General features: G+C 36.0%; 2 protein-coding genes across 2 annotated transcripts in view; one reads left to right on the top strand and one right to left on the bottom strand.

Annotated features, from left to right (window-relative positions):
- The first annotated feature begins 1,102 nt into the window (after positions 1–1,102).
- LOC128992289 (transmembrane protein 183) lies at positions 1,103–11,477 on the top strand. The gene is made up of 7 exons (XM_054415784.1): positions 1,103–1,514; positions 4,661–4,747; positions 7,640–7,741; positions 8,498–8,705; positions 9,148–9,340; positions 10,413–10,547; positions 11,188–11,477. Exons 1-7 carry the CDS (start codon positions 1,442–1,444, stop codon positions 11,449–11,451), a joined length of 1,062 nt encoding a protein of 353 aa, XP_054271759.1. The 5' UTR covers positions 1,103–1,441; the 3' UTR covers positions 11,452–11,477.
- A 2,156-nt stretch (positions 11,478–13,633) lies between these two features.
- Positions 13,634–17,161, bottom strand: part of LOC128992059 (nonsense-mediated mRNA decay factor SMG7-like) — a 31,653-nt gene continuing 28,125 nt past the window's right edge. Inside the window, exons 15-17 of the mRNA XM_054415442.1 lie at positions 15,600–15,756; positions 14,662–14,775; positions 13,634–14,031 (exon numbers count right to left, since the gene is read on the bottom strand). Coding sequence (XP_054271417.1) covers positions 13,933–14,031; positions 14,662–14,775; positions 15,600–15,756 — 370 coding nt within the window. The 3' untranslated portion in view covers positions 13,634–13,932. The remainder of the gene's footprint in view (positions 14,032–14,661; positions 14,776–15,599; positions 15,757–17,161) is intronic.

Here is a 17,161-nt window from a genome sequence, read left to right as displayed (position 1 = left end):
GAGTGTTAAATAATTAATAAGATCCTTTTTTTGTTACTGAAAATGTATCATAACCTGTATGCATAATCATAAGTGCGTAGGTATAGTATTAAATGTGTTTGTTAATGGTTAGTTTATTTTATAATCACTGTTTTTTTTTCTACTCCCTTCTCTTATTTTAGTTAGTCAACTGGTTTTCAAAAAGCAACTGGTTCAAGTTTCAAACCATACAAATGCTTTTGACCTTCGCTGATTACTATAACCAGGCGAGCACTATATCAGCTAAGCTACTCTCTGTGATACCGTAATAGATTTTGCGATGGGTTGAGGAATCTTCAAACTTGTTTCAACGTTTTTGGTCTTGGACAGTTAAATACCCCCATCAATATACGCAAGTACATACTTTTATAATTTGTTCCCAGAACACATAAAATAAACAACCACAATCAACCCGTTTAAACAAAACCTCAAAGAATACTTAGACCATACTACAAAAACACATACACTACAACCTCTTCAACTTCAAGACACCGAAGGGGAGAAATATGACGACTACCCGATCCAAAGATTATGGCGAGGATCACGTGGTAAATTTTAAATGTTAAGAATGGTAAAAATATTTTAATTTTTGCTATGAGGGGCAGGAATCCCAAGTTCCCGCCACTCGCCCACGCGGAGGGAACTACTTTAGTGTTGTGACTCAGCTTTCTAGTTCAAACCGATACCGCCGCTGTGGAGCGCGCTGGCGTCGCATACGAACTTGCCGTTAGGGGAAGCGTGCCCTTAACATTTTTTGCATTTTTGAAGTGCATAAAAGCAAAAAAATATATTTTACAGCGCACACACAGCCCCCCCTCATATTGACAATATTTTAGTTTCTAAAGTAAAAGAAAATATTAATCAATTACTCTCGAATTATATATCTGGGAAAGAATGAGGAATACGTAGCTTTAAGGGAACTTGTTTTATTTATACATTCAAAATTATATAAAAAGCTGAAGAAATGTAGACTTTTATATATCTATGGATGGAGTTTTTGCAAAGTGCTGTGATGTGATACTCTTTGTCATTTAAAAGTCAAATAGCTCAGTGGTCAAAACAAAAACAAACACAAACTACAAACAAACAAAGATAAAGAAGAAAATGAGTAAAAAATGACGAAAGTCCGTGGATGATAACGTTTTTATTATCTCTGTACTTATCAATTTATTGTTAGTTTCTTTGGTCCATGCCAATAAAACTCCTCAACATGCTGTGAGTAATAAAGTAATTTTCAAATAATGTAACTAGATATTTATTTGTGAAACAAGCTAATGTCAAGCCCTAATGTCAACTTTAACCAATCAAAAATGTTTTGTTCATGATATACTTATATCATTCACCTCATATGATTCATAATAATTAATTACAGTACAACAGAATAATTTACCTTTTCTTTGATAAGAACTAAGAAGTTATTAAAATGTCAGGTCAAAACAGGAGGAAGGGACTGAAATCTGGATCATCAAAAAAAGCTCATGGGACTAGCTTAGGAGGTGAGTTTTTGATTTGCTAATAAGTTTTAACATTGTAGAACAAGTGTAGGCCTATTGAAATTATAAAACTTAACTTATGGCATATTTGTGACCTTCAGGCACTCATCTGCTAATCATACATTTTCTTCAAGTGGTACTGGTTAATCTAACAATGATCATAATAAGCGTGTGAAATGCTGTCATAATGCATAATCTGTTAAGATCTCACCCTCAAAAGGCGAAGTCGGGTAGCCTTACGGTCTGGCCCGCCGGCCCATCGGCCCTGTGCGTCCTCCGGAAAATATGGGGGGCGGGTACATATTTTCCGTAAAAACGTTTCAGTACATTTAAAACCCAACAATTACAATTACAAATAGTCTGAGTAAAAACTCTGTGATAAAATATGTCATATAAATGCGTAGTTTAATACGTACAAACTACTACACAAGGCAACGTCGACTGCAGTCAGAATAACACTTGACGTGGACGCATGATGCTTCACTGCAGTATCGCTAAAAAGGTCATTAACACTCCCGCACCCCCTCCCATTTGCCGAGCGCCGAGGGTAGTGTAGTAGAGGAGTGGGGCGAGGGCGTAGTCGTGCCAAAGAAAAATGAGCCTAACCTGGAAACCTGAGTCGTGAGTGTTGAGTGGTTGTAGTATAGTGTTTAGTTGGTGAGTTTGTTTTGTTTTAGTATCTACGCTTAAAACTTCTGCAAGAACTTTTCGTTCATGGAGTCGCACCATATTTAATGAAGAAAATGGAAATTAGTTTTACTTATGCTGTTTAAAGTCTGATCAAACAACGAACCGAACTGAAGATGACCCACTAGGAGTCTCAATTTCAAACAAAAATTGATAAGACGATTGACGCTTCCCGGACCAGCTTTTTTGCCAAATACAACGTCAGCAGTGTGTTATTTACAGTACAATACGAGCTACAAAGCATAGAATTATAGAACTGTGGCAATAGAGCGGCTATCTTGGATTAACTCCAAACAGCTGCTGAAGGCTTTATCTTCCTAAATATTATTTTTCAAATACCTAGTGATTGTACCGTAATTTAAATATCTAGGGCAATGTGAGATTAGAAATTGCCTTTGTAGGCTAAAAAGGCAATTTCTAATCTCACATTGCCCTAGATATTTAAATTAGAATCACTTGGTATTTGAAAAATAAATTGTAGGCCCCTAGTTTTGTTAAGGTAATACATCTCGGACAATATGCCAAAAGATAAAAAAGGTTATTTTGAAAGTGATAAAAAATTTCTAAAGTAAAATTTTATATATATTTTACCCACTCTCCACGTTATAAAGTTAAGTGCCATAATTCATGTAATATTTAGAAATGGTAAAATAAAACGAACGGTAGACATGGTTATCAGTTAAGTTTGTGTTTAGTGAACATGTGGCAACACGTAACGTAAGTAACGAAACATGTAAAAATTCATCAATAAATGAACAAGCAAATTGAGAGAATAGCTCAAAACACGTTTTTAAGACTTAATTTTTCAAAAATTTACGCCCCAGACCCCCCCGGAAGGCTGGATGACAGCATCAGATTTGCGCCCTCCATCAGGTAACAGGCAGCGCCCTTTTAGGTGTCCCAGTCCGGCCCTGCTTACGGTACCGGTACTTTGGTATTACCCGGAGGCCACCTTTATACAGCACGCTGCGGCGGTTATGTTAGGTTGGGTTATCTTAAATGGAAAGAACATAATTTTTGACTTGGGTGCTACTGTCCATATTTGATTAACTTTTCGCAGTGTGAGGGCAACGGCTGGGCGCACTCCATCAGCCAATCCCTGTCTCTGAGCCCGGAAGGTATGGTTATCTAGAGTGTGGGGGGTTTTCTCTGGAACCTCAATTGAGTTAAGGGTGTCGCCACCTTTGGTGGATAGGTTCATCCGGGTGGGTCCCACTTCTAAACCCGCCTCCTTTTGGGAAACCCTGAGGGCCTGGCAGTGATGTTGGGCTTGATGGGCAAACATCACTGCCGCTAGGGGTTATCTGGGGATCTATCGCTCTGGGTATCCCTGGTTTCCCAGCAATGGGATGGCCTCGATCGGGTAGTGGTGGGAATGGGGGGTTGGGGTTCCCCCGTCAGCTTGCTGGCCGTCCCCTTCTTCCTGGCTTTGATGGTGGGTTTTGGCCTGTTAGGGATTGGATAGGTCCCGAGTGTTGCTTGCACTAAATGCGTCAGGGCATTTCATTATGGGCCTTCAGGTTTTGTACCTGCTGGTTCCAGGTGGAGTCACGCTTAACCAAGTAGCCGGTATCCCTGGTTAGGATTGAGGGGCAACCCTCTTTCCGAAGGGTTGCTTCGGCAGCCGGTGAGCCTGATGACCTTTAGTCATCCGCCCATGGTGTGCCAAGGTTGGTGCGTAAGCTCCGGCCTACACCATGGGGCCCGGGTATGTTTAATTATAGGTACCGGGTTTACAGGTGATGGGCTTCGGCTCTATCAACAAAACAAATGGAAATGGAATTTCTATATTTGACATGATAACAATCAGCGGCCTTTGTTTTTTTTTTATTTATTTTTTTAATTTCATTGGTAAGCCCCTGAGCTGTAGATATTATTGTAAGACTAGATTACTTACGTCAATGACTCATTGAATCGTGAATTTCACTGCTGAGTACTCAACAATTTTATTGTTCTACCTTTCATCACATTGTCGTATAGAGGCTTTTTGTACAAGTCTGTTGCCTTCTAACACCAAGTTTAATTAACTTGTCTTTAACACCAGTTTCCTCTCCTGTGCTAGTTGGTTGAATCCTACCACTAAAGGCAGGAGTAGGCCTATCTATAGTGGATTCTCGGTGCTACTATTGTCTGGATAGTCCTCCTCAGTTTCCAATGGTTAACAGCCTTAAGCAACTTAAGCTTACTGTGCAAGTAAATAGATGACAAGATTCTCCTATCTGAAAAAGAAGTTTAGTTTTTTTAGACAAAAAAAAATCATCTACATTTTAACTAACCTAAGCCCAGTAAACAAACCACAGACTTTTAAGGTAGGTTCCTGAGAATACCTTTTAATATAGCAGTAAGCATGGACTATGTTCAATTTTCAATGTTGACCACATTTTGGCATACAATTACATAGGCTTAGTTGTAACTTTTGTCTGAGGCCTACTGTAAATCATTTTATTCATTTGTTGTTTCAGATGTAACATTGGCAGATTTTGCCAATGCAACAGTTGCCTCTGGAAGACTAAGAAAAGCTAAAGCAGCATTTGATGTGGTTCGGGAAGGTAGGTTTTACTTCCTTTTGAACATTTGATTAATTGGATGTTCATTTAATAGGTGGCACAGAAGACCTGGACCCAGGACCGATTTACTCTTATTCATATATACATGATATATACCGGGTGTCCAAAACCACCCGTACACCCCTTTAAAAATGAGGGAAACCTTTTCTTACAAACAACAAATAATACAGAAATACTAGATAAATTCTGAGATAGAAATACTAGAAATACTAGATAGATAAATTGGGCACGGTCTATCAAATGGTTATAATTTCAAATCCAAATCACACCGGAAGTGGCTTTTTCAGACTGGAAGTTGCATTTTTAAAATGTAAACTACCTACCAATTTTGATCACAGAATCGGATTCTGTGTAAAAAAAATACATAACTTTTGTCTAAAACATAAAAAAAAACATTTTCTAGGTACCTCTTATCCCCTATTAAAGTCAATAATTATAGGTCATTCATCTGCCAAAGTTACTGGAAACAATAATATCCCCGCCGCAGAAAACCTGCAAACTAATTTGCCTGATTGGATTTGTACTCTAAAATATCTCCTTAAAAATATCACATTTATTCATTTCCTATTTAAACTCACTCACTTCTCACTTCTTGGTACGTGCATCCAGCTTCAGGTAATGCCGACCGCACGGTGTCTCTCATATACAAGGTTATGCACAAGGTTATACAAGGCTATACCTTTTCCTAATTAAATAGGCTAGCAGTAGTTTAACAAGTACATAGGCCTACTTAGGTTTGCTGCAACAGGGAGGGTAAAAAAGGGTTTGTTGTAAACTGTTAACAGTTTAGTATGAAACTGGTCAAAATATTTCATAAACGAGCAAAATACAACAGTTTACTTATTCTCCATAAAAGTAAATGGGAATTTTAAATTTACAATTTTTTGGAATTTTCTCTGTAACTATTAGGCGCATAACAACGCTTCAATATACAAAATTATTTGTTTTATTGAGCTCTACAAAATTGTTTGGAAAGAAATTGCAAAATTTTATGTTTTTAGGGTGAAAAATGGGGAATTAAACCAACTTTCATCCCATAAAACCCCCCATAAACCATCCTTTCCATAGTCCGATCATGCTGGTTCGCAAACTTGTTCGAATAAATTTAGGTTTACATGTTTGTACCAAATTTCATCAAAATCGGTTCATTTTTGCTCGAGTTATCGTGCTAACGGACACACGCATATACAGGGTAGTAAAAAAGTCCCAGGACAGTTAAATATTTTTAATAATAATGTAGATAGAGCTACAATACTTGGTACAAAGTTACAGGGCATAAAACTCTATTATAACACATATTCAGCGATCCAATAACTCTTCAGGGGAACGGCCCACAAGGAGTCGGAAGAAAATCTTAAATGGAAGCATAGGTCAATATGCACATCAAATTAAAGGTCTTTATTAGTAGAATACAATGCCGCAAACCGCACTTCAAAAGGTTGATCCTGCGCAAAATAGGAGATGTTCAAAGATTTCTTGGATCCACCATTTTGAATCTTTGAACGACTGCCATTTTTTACTCAGGCATTCTTTTGAGCTTGGATTTACGGCATCGTAATCTATTAGTGAAGACCTTTAATTTGATGTGCATATCGACCTATGCTTACATTAACAATTTTCTTCCGATTCCTAGGGCTGTGCCCCCTGAGGAGTAAGCGTATAATAGCAATGTAAATTAAATGGATCTTTGAACAACTGTCATTTTGCGCAGGGTCAACCTTTTGAAGTGTGGTTTGCGGCATTGTATTCTACTAAAAAAGACCTTTAATATGATGTGCATATTGACTTATGCTTCCATTTAAGATTTTCTTCTGACTCCTTGTGGGCCGTTCCCCTGAAGAGTTATTGGATCACTGAATATGTGTTAAAATAGAGTTTTATGCCCTGTAACTTTGTACCAAGTATTTTAGCTTTAGCTGCATTATTTTTTTAAATATTTAACTGTCCTAAAACTTTTTTACTACCCTGTATGTGAATTTGAACGGTTGGTGTTTTTGGCCTCTAGGGACCTCAAAACGATAAAGTAAATAGGTCCTGGGTCCAGGTCTTACCATGAGTACCTACTACGGTACATAATAGGTTATTTCCTTTTCCTATATGGGAAATTCGATAATAGAGAAAAACAAATAACAAAGATTACATAAAGAGACATATAACACTATACCTTTGACTATCAATACAACTTCAGTATCCAATAGTCAATGACTATTCTACGCATTGCTTAATTTCATTCGTTATACCCAAGTCTTTAAATGGGAAATAAATATGTCTTGTTTATGGAAATATTTTAATAACAATCCAATCAGGCAAATTGAAATTTGCTTTGTTTGCATCGGCCGGGATAGGCCTTGCTATGAAACAGAAATCGATTCAGAGCACTGCCAGATGAGTGAAAAGAACCGAATCACTGGAATGTCATAGTGAAAAATTACTTAACAGTAAATATTTGCATTACCAACAAAATATATTTTTCAAAGGCCTACTCTGTACTGTAGTACAGTGTGAAAATGGAAAAAAACCTTACATTTCATTTTACAGTATGGCATTATTCTCCATCACATTATTCAATTCTAATCAAGGTCATAGACTGCTATTATGATAAGATTGTCATTGTCTTAGACACTTCCTTCCTCACATTTTTCATACTAGGCCTATCCGACTAAGTTACTGCGTCTACGCTAATTGTTTGTTTGATCAATTTCACTTACATGTCTCGTTTGAATATAGAACTTAACACGGTTAAGGTTAAAACACTCAAGATCACTGGAATCCTGGTCTGGCTTAGTGTACCAGATTCTAGGGACTCTATTATGTCAACATTTTGTTACAAAGTGATTGTTCTTGTTTTAGTATAGTTATTTTATATTGTTTCAGTGAAACATTTAAACATTGAAGATAAAGCATGGGATGAGAAACTGGAAGAGTTTGATGGGGATTTTGACTTTGTCAAAGAGGAAAATGAAGATGGAGAAGAAGGTATTTGATGTTCAATTGCCTCCTACAAGGATGCTATTTTTCTTGTGCATGCCTTCTGGTCGTGTGGATTAAAATATTGTAAAACCTTTAAATATAATACGGTAGTAAAAATAAATATAATAGCAATTTGTATCAACTATTTAAACATGATGTGTCAATGTCAGGATTTTTAATAAGGATTATTTTATCACATATGATTTTTTACGTTCAATCCCGAGGGTTATAATTGACGCATAATTGCTATTATATTTTGCTACGATATTTAATCAATTGGAGTAAGTTATTCCCTAAAATTTAGTAGAAAAAATAAAAAAAGACTGTTTTATCCCGCATCCTGTTTTAATCCCGCTTATGGTCTAAAAATCCCGTTTTGGGGATAAATAATTAAATTGTGAGCAAGAGCAAGTAGACCTAAATTTCGTTAAGTAGTCCACCTATTGGATTTACCTAAAATAGAATACGGTACCTCAAAAATAAAGTAATAATTTAAAAAATTAATTTAACAGTTTAGTTGATGTTAAGTTAAAGATTCGTCAAATAAAGGACCATTATAGGACCAAAATATTCATCATAGTGTTGTTTTAAAAGAAATAAAAATAAAAAAAACAAATTTCTTACTTCCATTATTTAAAGTTTAGAAAATAAAAAACAATACCTACAAATAATTGAACTGATTACAAAATAAAGTAATACGCTATCAAGATATTGTCAATCAGCTGAAAACTGACTTTGAGACGTTTTGCTAACCCATTGCAGTGATGGTGATGAAGAGGTCGAGTCGTCGCAAGAAGACCTTGAGCGAGTCATTGGCAGACAAGGCTAGTGGCAATGTCTACTCGTTGGACATCTGGCACCTCATCTCCGAGTACATCAGACCAGAGGATGTAGCCAAGTTCTCAGCCATCTGCAGAAACTCTTGGAGCGTAGTCAACACTGCCACGTTTTGGTTCAAGCTTTACAGAAGGTCAGTCAACCCAGAACATTTTAACCCTATGAGTTCAAAGGGACTATATCATAAGATATACAGGAGGGGGGGATATCTCCCTAATTGACCCTTGTCAATTATACAATAAATATCCAAGAGACCGCAAAACCTTGAAATGAATTTGTAAGTTTGAGTTGGTACCCTGTATTCAGCCTTACAACCAAGTAGAGAATTTAACGCAGACCCAGGTATTGGGCACATGCCCGAGTCAGCTGGTCTCTTATAACTGCTACTCAACTCACACTTGATGAGCCTAGTAGGGACAAGTAATTTAATGTTTGTAAACATTTTTTAAATTTATATTGTGGTTTATTTAAACACTTTTGTTAATTTGACACCAAATTTCACACAATCTTGTCTTAATTGTATTTGTAGCAAATACAAATACAATAGTTTACAAAGCTTATATTTTCCTGTGCAGATTCTATAAAAAGGTGCCTAACCTACCTGTAAGACTACAACCAGAGTGTATGGTACGTCATTACGGACTCAAAGCTTGTGTCGTTAGATCTCTGTTCTACATGTATCCTCCACTAGCTTCACGGGTGGACGGCCCCTCCATGGGTACACCCTACGATCTCAAAAACAGACAGTGCATATCTCTGTGGCAGGAGGTAAGATTGTACATGTCAGGTTATGTTAAAGGTTAGAATACACAGACATAGGATGTTATATTAGAGGCATAGGAAGTGGTTACTTTACTCGCAAGTTATTTATAAGGATACTAAGTGATATGATGTTATTTTATACCCCTCAGACCCCCAGGTAGGATGGTGTCCTGGTTGTGCCTCCCCAAACCTATGGGTCAGGTGATGCCTCTAGAGGTCGGAATGCATAGGCTAGGAAGGTTATATTAGAGGTCAGAATTCACAGGTTAGGTTTTATTGCGGGTGAGAATGTATTTAGATTATGTTAGAGGTGAGGAAGTTCAGATGACTCATCCTTACAACTAACTATTATGTTTCCAGTTTCAAACCAAATAAATTGCTGTTACCTATTATTGTAACAATGATGGATCTTAAAGCTTTGTTTTTATCTTGGGTTTCTTTTCATTTTGATAATAGATTGTTAGCCAAAGATATGAGAATTTTGAGAACCGTCAAAGAAACTGGTCAGTTGGTTGGTGATGTCTTGTACCTTTTTGGGTATACAGGGTGTCCACAGAAATTTTGTAATTAATTTCCCTGACTTTCCATGACTATCCATGACCATTAACCATTGATTTCCATGACTCAAAAACTTTACTAAAAAATTATAATATACCGTAAACACACAAAGAATACTGCCTACATAGAAAATACTAAAATATGCATTAACTAACAGATAACAATGGCATACAACAGGTACAACAATGAACTAAATACAAACTCAAAACCCATAAACTAAGACAACTGTATAAATTGAATTGTCGTACATTTGTGAAAAATTCGGAAAAATGCTACATTAGTCGGGGTTACGGCCCACGAGATCATTGAAAGGACCTCTGAAATCCATCCATCATTGGGGATTTCCATGACTTTCCATGACCTATTGCCTATTTCCATGACTTTCAATGACCAGAATTTTTTTCCATGACTTTCCATGACTATCCCTGACTTTCCAGAATGTGGACACCCTGGTATATTATTTTATCACAAAAGCTTTATTTTTCTAATTTTGTTTTCAATTGAGTTGTTATTTTACTAGCGGCAATCCACAAAGTGGCTGTTGAGCTTCAAACTGAGAAGGAAAGACTGCCAACCAAACACCAGCAAACAAGATCTTCTTGAGATATTAGGAGATATTTTTGCTAATCCTGATGAAGGCTGTACAATCTTGCAGGTTAGTATATTTTGCAAATGATTTAGTAAAACCTTGATGGTAGATCTAAATTAGGCAAATAGCACTTACTCGTTATCAGGTTAATTTATTGATGGTTGTAAGACAAAGCAGTAGTGTAGCGGTAAGTTCAAGAAAAATTTAAATGTGCTCAAAGTCTTTGTGTTTGGAGGACATACTTATTATAGAAATATTTTGTCAGTATTAGGGCATTCAAGTGTGGTAATAAAACCAGATATCATAGTCATGCGACGAGTCGGGTATTTAGGCAACTCTAGTAAATTATACTCAATTATGCTACCATGACTCAAGCAATGTACTTTGTATCTGTGGTGCTCATGACTTGTAGTGGCGACTTGGAGAACTATTCCAACTCGTTCTCGTACATACTCAGCCTCTGATGCATGTGTGGTTGACTTGTAGTAACGATAACAATACTGTTTGAGTAGGTATTCGTCACATAAACCCTCTGTGCAGCGGGTATAATAAAAAATTTTTAAAAAACTAACGATGTCTAGTTCAATAGGTATAGAGTCGATTTGTTTGTTACTTGTTTGTAACTCGATACTTAACAGTTGAAATTCTAGACTAGTCTACAAGTATTATCCAAGTGGATAGTAACTTTACCTATGTTGTTTCGTAGGTGGTCGCTACAGAACGGATGCCAATCTTGCCTGCAGTGATGGGACTGACGCTACACAGCATCAATATGAGTCTAGACATGACCATGGCGCACATGCACGTGCAGCTGATGTTTGGCTCTGGGAGGGTGTGCAACGGAAAGCTTGACCCATCTGGCACCGTCGCCATCAGCATCAAGACCGTTACACAAGTCTGCGTGCTGGACTGGTGGCACCCCCGATACCCCCACTCCTCCTCCATCATCCGACGAGGAGATGATTCTTAGTGTTAATAAAGTACTTTATTACTGTTGATCTGTATTTGCTTGTCTTCCCTAGTGTCCATGTTTATTTAGATAATCTTTCACTGCCAGGATGATTAAAAAGAAAAGAAATATACAATAGTATATTCAACACTTTTTTATACAATTTATTTAATCAGCCACAAAGGTTGCAATTCGCAATAGTCAATGAATAGACAGTAGCAGGCACAGTAAAGGATTGCATAATAAAATCAGAGAATTGCTTTGTAACGTTTGATGTTTATTAGTTTTTTTATAACAACTCCACCAACATTGTGGAAGATTAAAACAGAATGTTATAAACGAATGTGATAATACAATTTAGAGTAGGAGATTAAGATTTGTCGGTTACTCTTTCAGGGTTCCCACATAAACGCTGTTCCAATTCAAAATATTTTTAGACACTCCTGGTATTTAAAAAAAAAATCTATGAGCATTTTTATGGTACATAGGCCTACAAAGAAAATATGAATATGAAAAAATTTGTTCAATCAAAATGCCCAGATCATAACAGAATTAGAATTTCAGGAGTTCAGAGACAAATTTAAGGATTTTCCTGGATCGCCAGGATATTTGAAATATTCCAGGTTTTCCTGGACAAGTGGGAACCCTCTCTTTCTTATGAATTAAATTAATCTTAGTAGGTTACTGATAACAGATGAACATATATTTCAAATTTAGTGGTTACAAATGCATAGCACCATTATTTCCACTTTATGTAGTGTTACAACCTTGCTTAGTTACTAAACATGTTTTGTGACTTAACCCCTTAAGAATTTTTAATATTTTTTTTCAGAGTAATTGGGTGGAGATTCTAGAAAGGTTTCTGCAAATGTTTAAGAATATGCTAAGAGAAGAAGAATACAGTCTGTTTTTACATGTCTAATATTAGTATTGCAACTATTATTTAACTTTAATTGCACTGCATAACAGCTGTTTGTTTATAGCAAACATGGTTAATCAGCTGGATCGGATAACAATTGGGAAAGTAGCCTAATGAATTAGAATGATATGGAGCGAGATGCCTAGGGGTGCTAGGGGGTGCCTAGGGGTGAGCGAGTACTCTAGTGGTATGGTATTTTCAAGTTAGTAATTCAGTACTCAAATCGACTAGAGTTTATGTGCCGCCATTTCGTTTACTAAACAGTAGGCCCATCTAACTGACTTCTTTTAACAGCAACAGCAAATAAGTTGGTTATGAAAACAAAAATCACGTTTCTTTGTCCATCCATACAATATAAAAAAATTTTATTTTGGAATGAAGAAGGTGGACGAGAGTAAAATCAGGCATCACTGATTTTAATTAACATAACAGTAAAATCAGTGGATATAGACTATACTACAATGGAGTGTAGTTTACAGGTCAAAGACTAGTAGTTACACAAAATTATTTTATTTATGTTTTTTTTTTCAATTTTAGAACATTTAGGCCAAGTTGTACAGTGTCTGTACAAACCATTAGTATCGTTTTGGGAAGCTTTATTTTGATATTTTGAATCAATAACGCAAGTCACTCCTGACTTCACATAAATAACCTTGACTCTACTCTTGAATTCACTACTCGCACACTCCTAGAGAATACTGACAAGGATCTTTGGTGATGAATATTCTGTAAGATTTACTATACCAATGTTCAACAGAATACATTTGGCAATTAAAGATACATTTTTTAGATATAAAATAATTAAAGTTACCATTTCAAATTTTATTCTGTGCAAAATTAAGCACTGATGTTAGCTAACTAGATTGGCACATTCAGGTTATACAATTTTAATAGAACCCATTAAAACACACGGGTCATTGCTGTACTTACTAAAAGGACAACCTAAAATATTTTAAAAATCTGCTTACTTTCAGGTAGACTTTTAACCTGTGTGTCTCTTCGTAAACTAAATTTGGTTTATTAATTAATAATCATAAATGGAATGCTATTAGGAACTATAAAAATACAATAGAGGTTATCTTTTTTAAGTTAAGACCATGGTAGTGATGAAACAATTTAGTTTAGTGATTATTAAGAAATAAAATAAAAATATAATTAGTTCAAAATGGATTTTATAATTAATTCTGCCAAAAGACATTAAAAGCACAAGATATTCCTGCTATTACGTTAATGGTATTAAAATAAACTATCATTATCTAAACAATACTTAACAAAAACAATCCATGACATTTTCAAACCGTCGTAATTTAATAAAAGAACATAAAACTTATTAAATAATTAGGCTGTTGTCATTTCAAATACTACTAAAACTGGAAGCAATTAAATAATTTAACACAAGCTAGACCAGTGAACAGATAAAAAGAACCAAACATTGACCAAGCCATTAGAAAAACTGCAATTAGAAAAACACAGTTTGGCTCACAAATATCAGTGATTTTCTTCATGAAAACAATGCTGATATCTGATAACGCGTATTGTTTACTTGTTTGTTTACTCCAGAAGTCCGAGGGTATTTACGGTGTTCAGGTGTTGTCATGGTGTGGCCCGGGACCTTCTCTTAGCTGTTTTTGTTGCTCCAGTAAACGTTCCAATGGTGACGGACCAGGCCCATACCACAGCGACTAAAACAGAACATAAAAAATTCTATAAATCATGATGCAATGTTGCTTCTTAATTTTAGTTCAGATACTTGACCTAAGCAACCACTCTTAACTCAAGAATGTTTCTGGCCTCACTACAGCTGTTCACCATCAGTCTCCATCCTGCATTCCCTCCAGAGTTGCAAATTCTGATGTCCCTCAGCTAATGATCCCACCTCAGTGGTTTTCTACCTTGTGTTTTATTTCCTACCACCATTCTCAGAGTGGAGTCCGTCTCCTTTCTGTTTACATGGTTAACCCAGTATAGGATTTTGCTTTAAAGTAGGATACAACATACTAATACACTTTCATAACGAATGACAGTTCTTTGTTCTGTTACCATCACCTTCTAATACACCAGAAAAATAACTTTCCTGACAAATATTATTATAATTTAGTCACAATTGGAGGCATAGGAAAACCTCTGTAATATATATTTTTATATTTAGCCTTATTGCCTGTAAACGATGAATAAAAATTCTCGATTCTGTAATGAAAAAGATTTTCAAATAACCAAATAAGTAATTTTGAAAAGCTATCAAACTTAAAATTTATTAAAATTTGCACATAAATGTATCTGTGGCTAAATATTTGCAACAATAAGTTACAAACCTGTTGTCCCAGGATGCCAACTACGGGTGGCGGGGGGTGTTGTGGGGCCGTCCAAGTAGGGCTGAACAGTGAGTAAGTCGGGGTCATCATGTTGTTGGGCTGCGGCGGTTCCACCTGAACAAAGTCAAACATTGGTATTAGTAGGAGAACCTAGTGTTAAAGTACAGAAGAGATTATCCGACATTCCTTGTGGTATGAGTGTACATTGTAACAAATCAGAGACAATCCTTCTGCTGCCTCTGACTGGACCAAAAAAAATATGCACCAGCGTTTAATGGCTATCAAAGGACCTTACATTGCGGTGATACTGGGTAAATATGGCCAAGGCCTTCTCGTTACCATGTATATAATGTCTTTGGTAAGTGTATATCCATCTAACCATGGATAGCCCCAGAGGAGTGACTATCGCCCGACTGTACACACGTGCACAGGCGCAGCCTGGCCTACCTGTCACCACCGTTTAGGGAATCACATACTAGGCTTTAGCCATCAAAACTCAAAACTGTGATCATTTTGGATTCCTCTTGTGCAATACTCTGCATTTACTTACACTGGATATAATGTTTTAACAGTTGGCTATTTTTTTGTGTGCTAACAGTGCTTTGTCTTTTTTTTCACAAGCGAATAGGATATAAACCCTTCTAAATTTGTCTAACATCCATATTATAGCACAACAGCACTGAAATAAGATTTTCCCAGTAAAATACCAAAATTAACGCATAATTCCAAGTTTCCTCAGAATCCCCAGACTGTGGCCACCCTATGTACTTTTCTGAATAAATTATTAGGTTGATTTTTCTTAGGATTGAACTTTTCTCTATTACAAAGTACAATTAATTTAATAATCTGTTTATTAGGCAACCACTATAATCTACAGAATGGCCTACAGTATACAATTTCAGTATTGAAAGAGTTTTTTTTTTTTAGTTATTAGTTACCTGAGTCTTAGCAGGCTCCGTGTGAGGGGGTGAAAAGGGGGGAGGTTGGGAGAACATAGTGGGGAAGGGATTCTTGAAGTTGAGACTGTTGTTGAAAATATCATTGGAAGGTGGTTGTTGCATCGCAGGCTGTGTCAGCCCACTAAACGACAACGTCCTGAAAAAAACCATGTTCTTATCATCAAAGATTCTTTTCAAACAAAATATCATGTAATATGCAAACTGATTCTTAGCAAAAACTAACAATTAAAAACAAATTAAACTTTAAATTACACAATTATTGACAACAAATTTAAAAGATCCTGAATAATGTAACATGAGTTGTGTGCACATGGAGAACGGAAAACAGAGACAATGAAAATTCTCATTTTTTACACGTTTGCTCCAACAAATTATTTCTAAATTTTTCAAGTTTTTGAAACCCCATTATTACCGGTTGGACAGTCGGTGATAGCTTAAACTTTTATGTGCGCCACAGGCGAACACTGTTACTAAGGTAATTGTACATAACAAAACGGCATTTAGGAGTTTCTATGAGCGGTTTTACAAGGTAATTGTGTTTTTAAAACGCACAAGAACCATATCCATAAGTGGTACTTGAAGCGAATTCAGTTTACATACCATGAAAAACACAATGTTATCCAATCTCCTAATTTATTACAACATAAAACAGTTTGAAAATTAAAAATGAAGTAAAAATTTATTTAAATCCAATTAAAGATTAGGTTTAAAAAAACTGAACATTACCAAACACTTTGGCTTTATTAATGTTATTACATTGACATTGTTAATGTCTGAAGCCATATCTTGTTGGCTCAATCATAAATTAGCTAAGCTAGTCGTCTGCCAGATTGTCTCGAGGAATTTATCTTATGTTTAAGTTGGGTGGAGCTCGTGAATTTGTAACAAATTTGTCTGCTCCAACCAACTTAACATAAGATAAACTCGGACTCCTTCCAAAATATTCCTTACCCGCACAACTAACTACAGTAGTAGAGTAAAATCAATGGTGTAAATATATATGTGTATATAATTTATAAGTTTTAGTGTAAACAAGTTAAGTGTTGGCAAGCCTGTCAGACATTTAAAACAGTGCCAGAACTGTAACTGCCATTCTACCTTCTACCTCTGTTGAAGCCCCTGAAAGTGGCGAAATATCAGTTTAATGTGAACTTTCTATGTGTTCTATTAACCTCCTGAGACTCTTTATTCAGGTGAGTTAGTTGTGTATCCTTCCTTTCTCCTCAATAATAATTATTCCAAAGCCAAGTTGCTTTTTCCCCTTTAAAAAACTACTTCATTTTGTAATTTGGACACATGTTCGCACGTTTTTCTGAGTGTGGATGGCTATGAGAAAATCTTTACAACATCCATACACTGGACCTCATCCAGTGATCAAGAAAGACAGTAAAAATATCACAAGAAAACTGAATGGTTCTAATGCTAATGTTAAGGTTAGTCTTGACAGAGTTAAACCGGCCTATGTCCTTCAGAATGATGAAGTTAAGCCCTCAACTGTATCTCAAACTTCAAAAGATGTGGATCTTCAACAGTCGTATTTG

The sequence above is a fragment of the Macrosteles quadrilineatus genome, unplaced genomic scaffold (genome assembly GCF_028750875.1).
Source record: "Macrosteles quadrilineatus isolate MER2022 unplaced genomic scaffold, UCM_ALF_1.0 Scaffold_4__1_contigs__length_99947679, whole genome shotgun sequence".
NCBI classification, from domain to species: Eukaryota; Metazoa; Arthropoda; class Insecta; order Hemiptera; family Cicadellidae; genus Macrosteles; species Macrosteles quadrilineatus.
The sequence above is the reverse complement of the archived record's forward strand: the minus strand, read 5'-3'. Positions and strand labels throughout refer to the sequence as shown.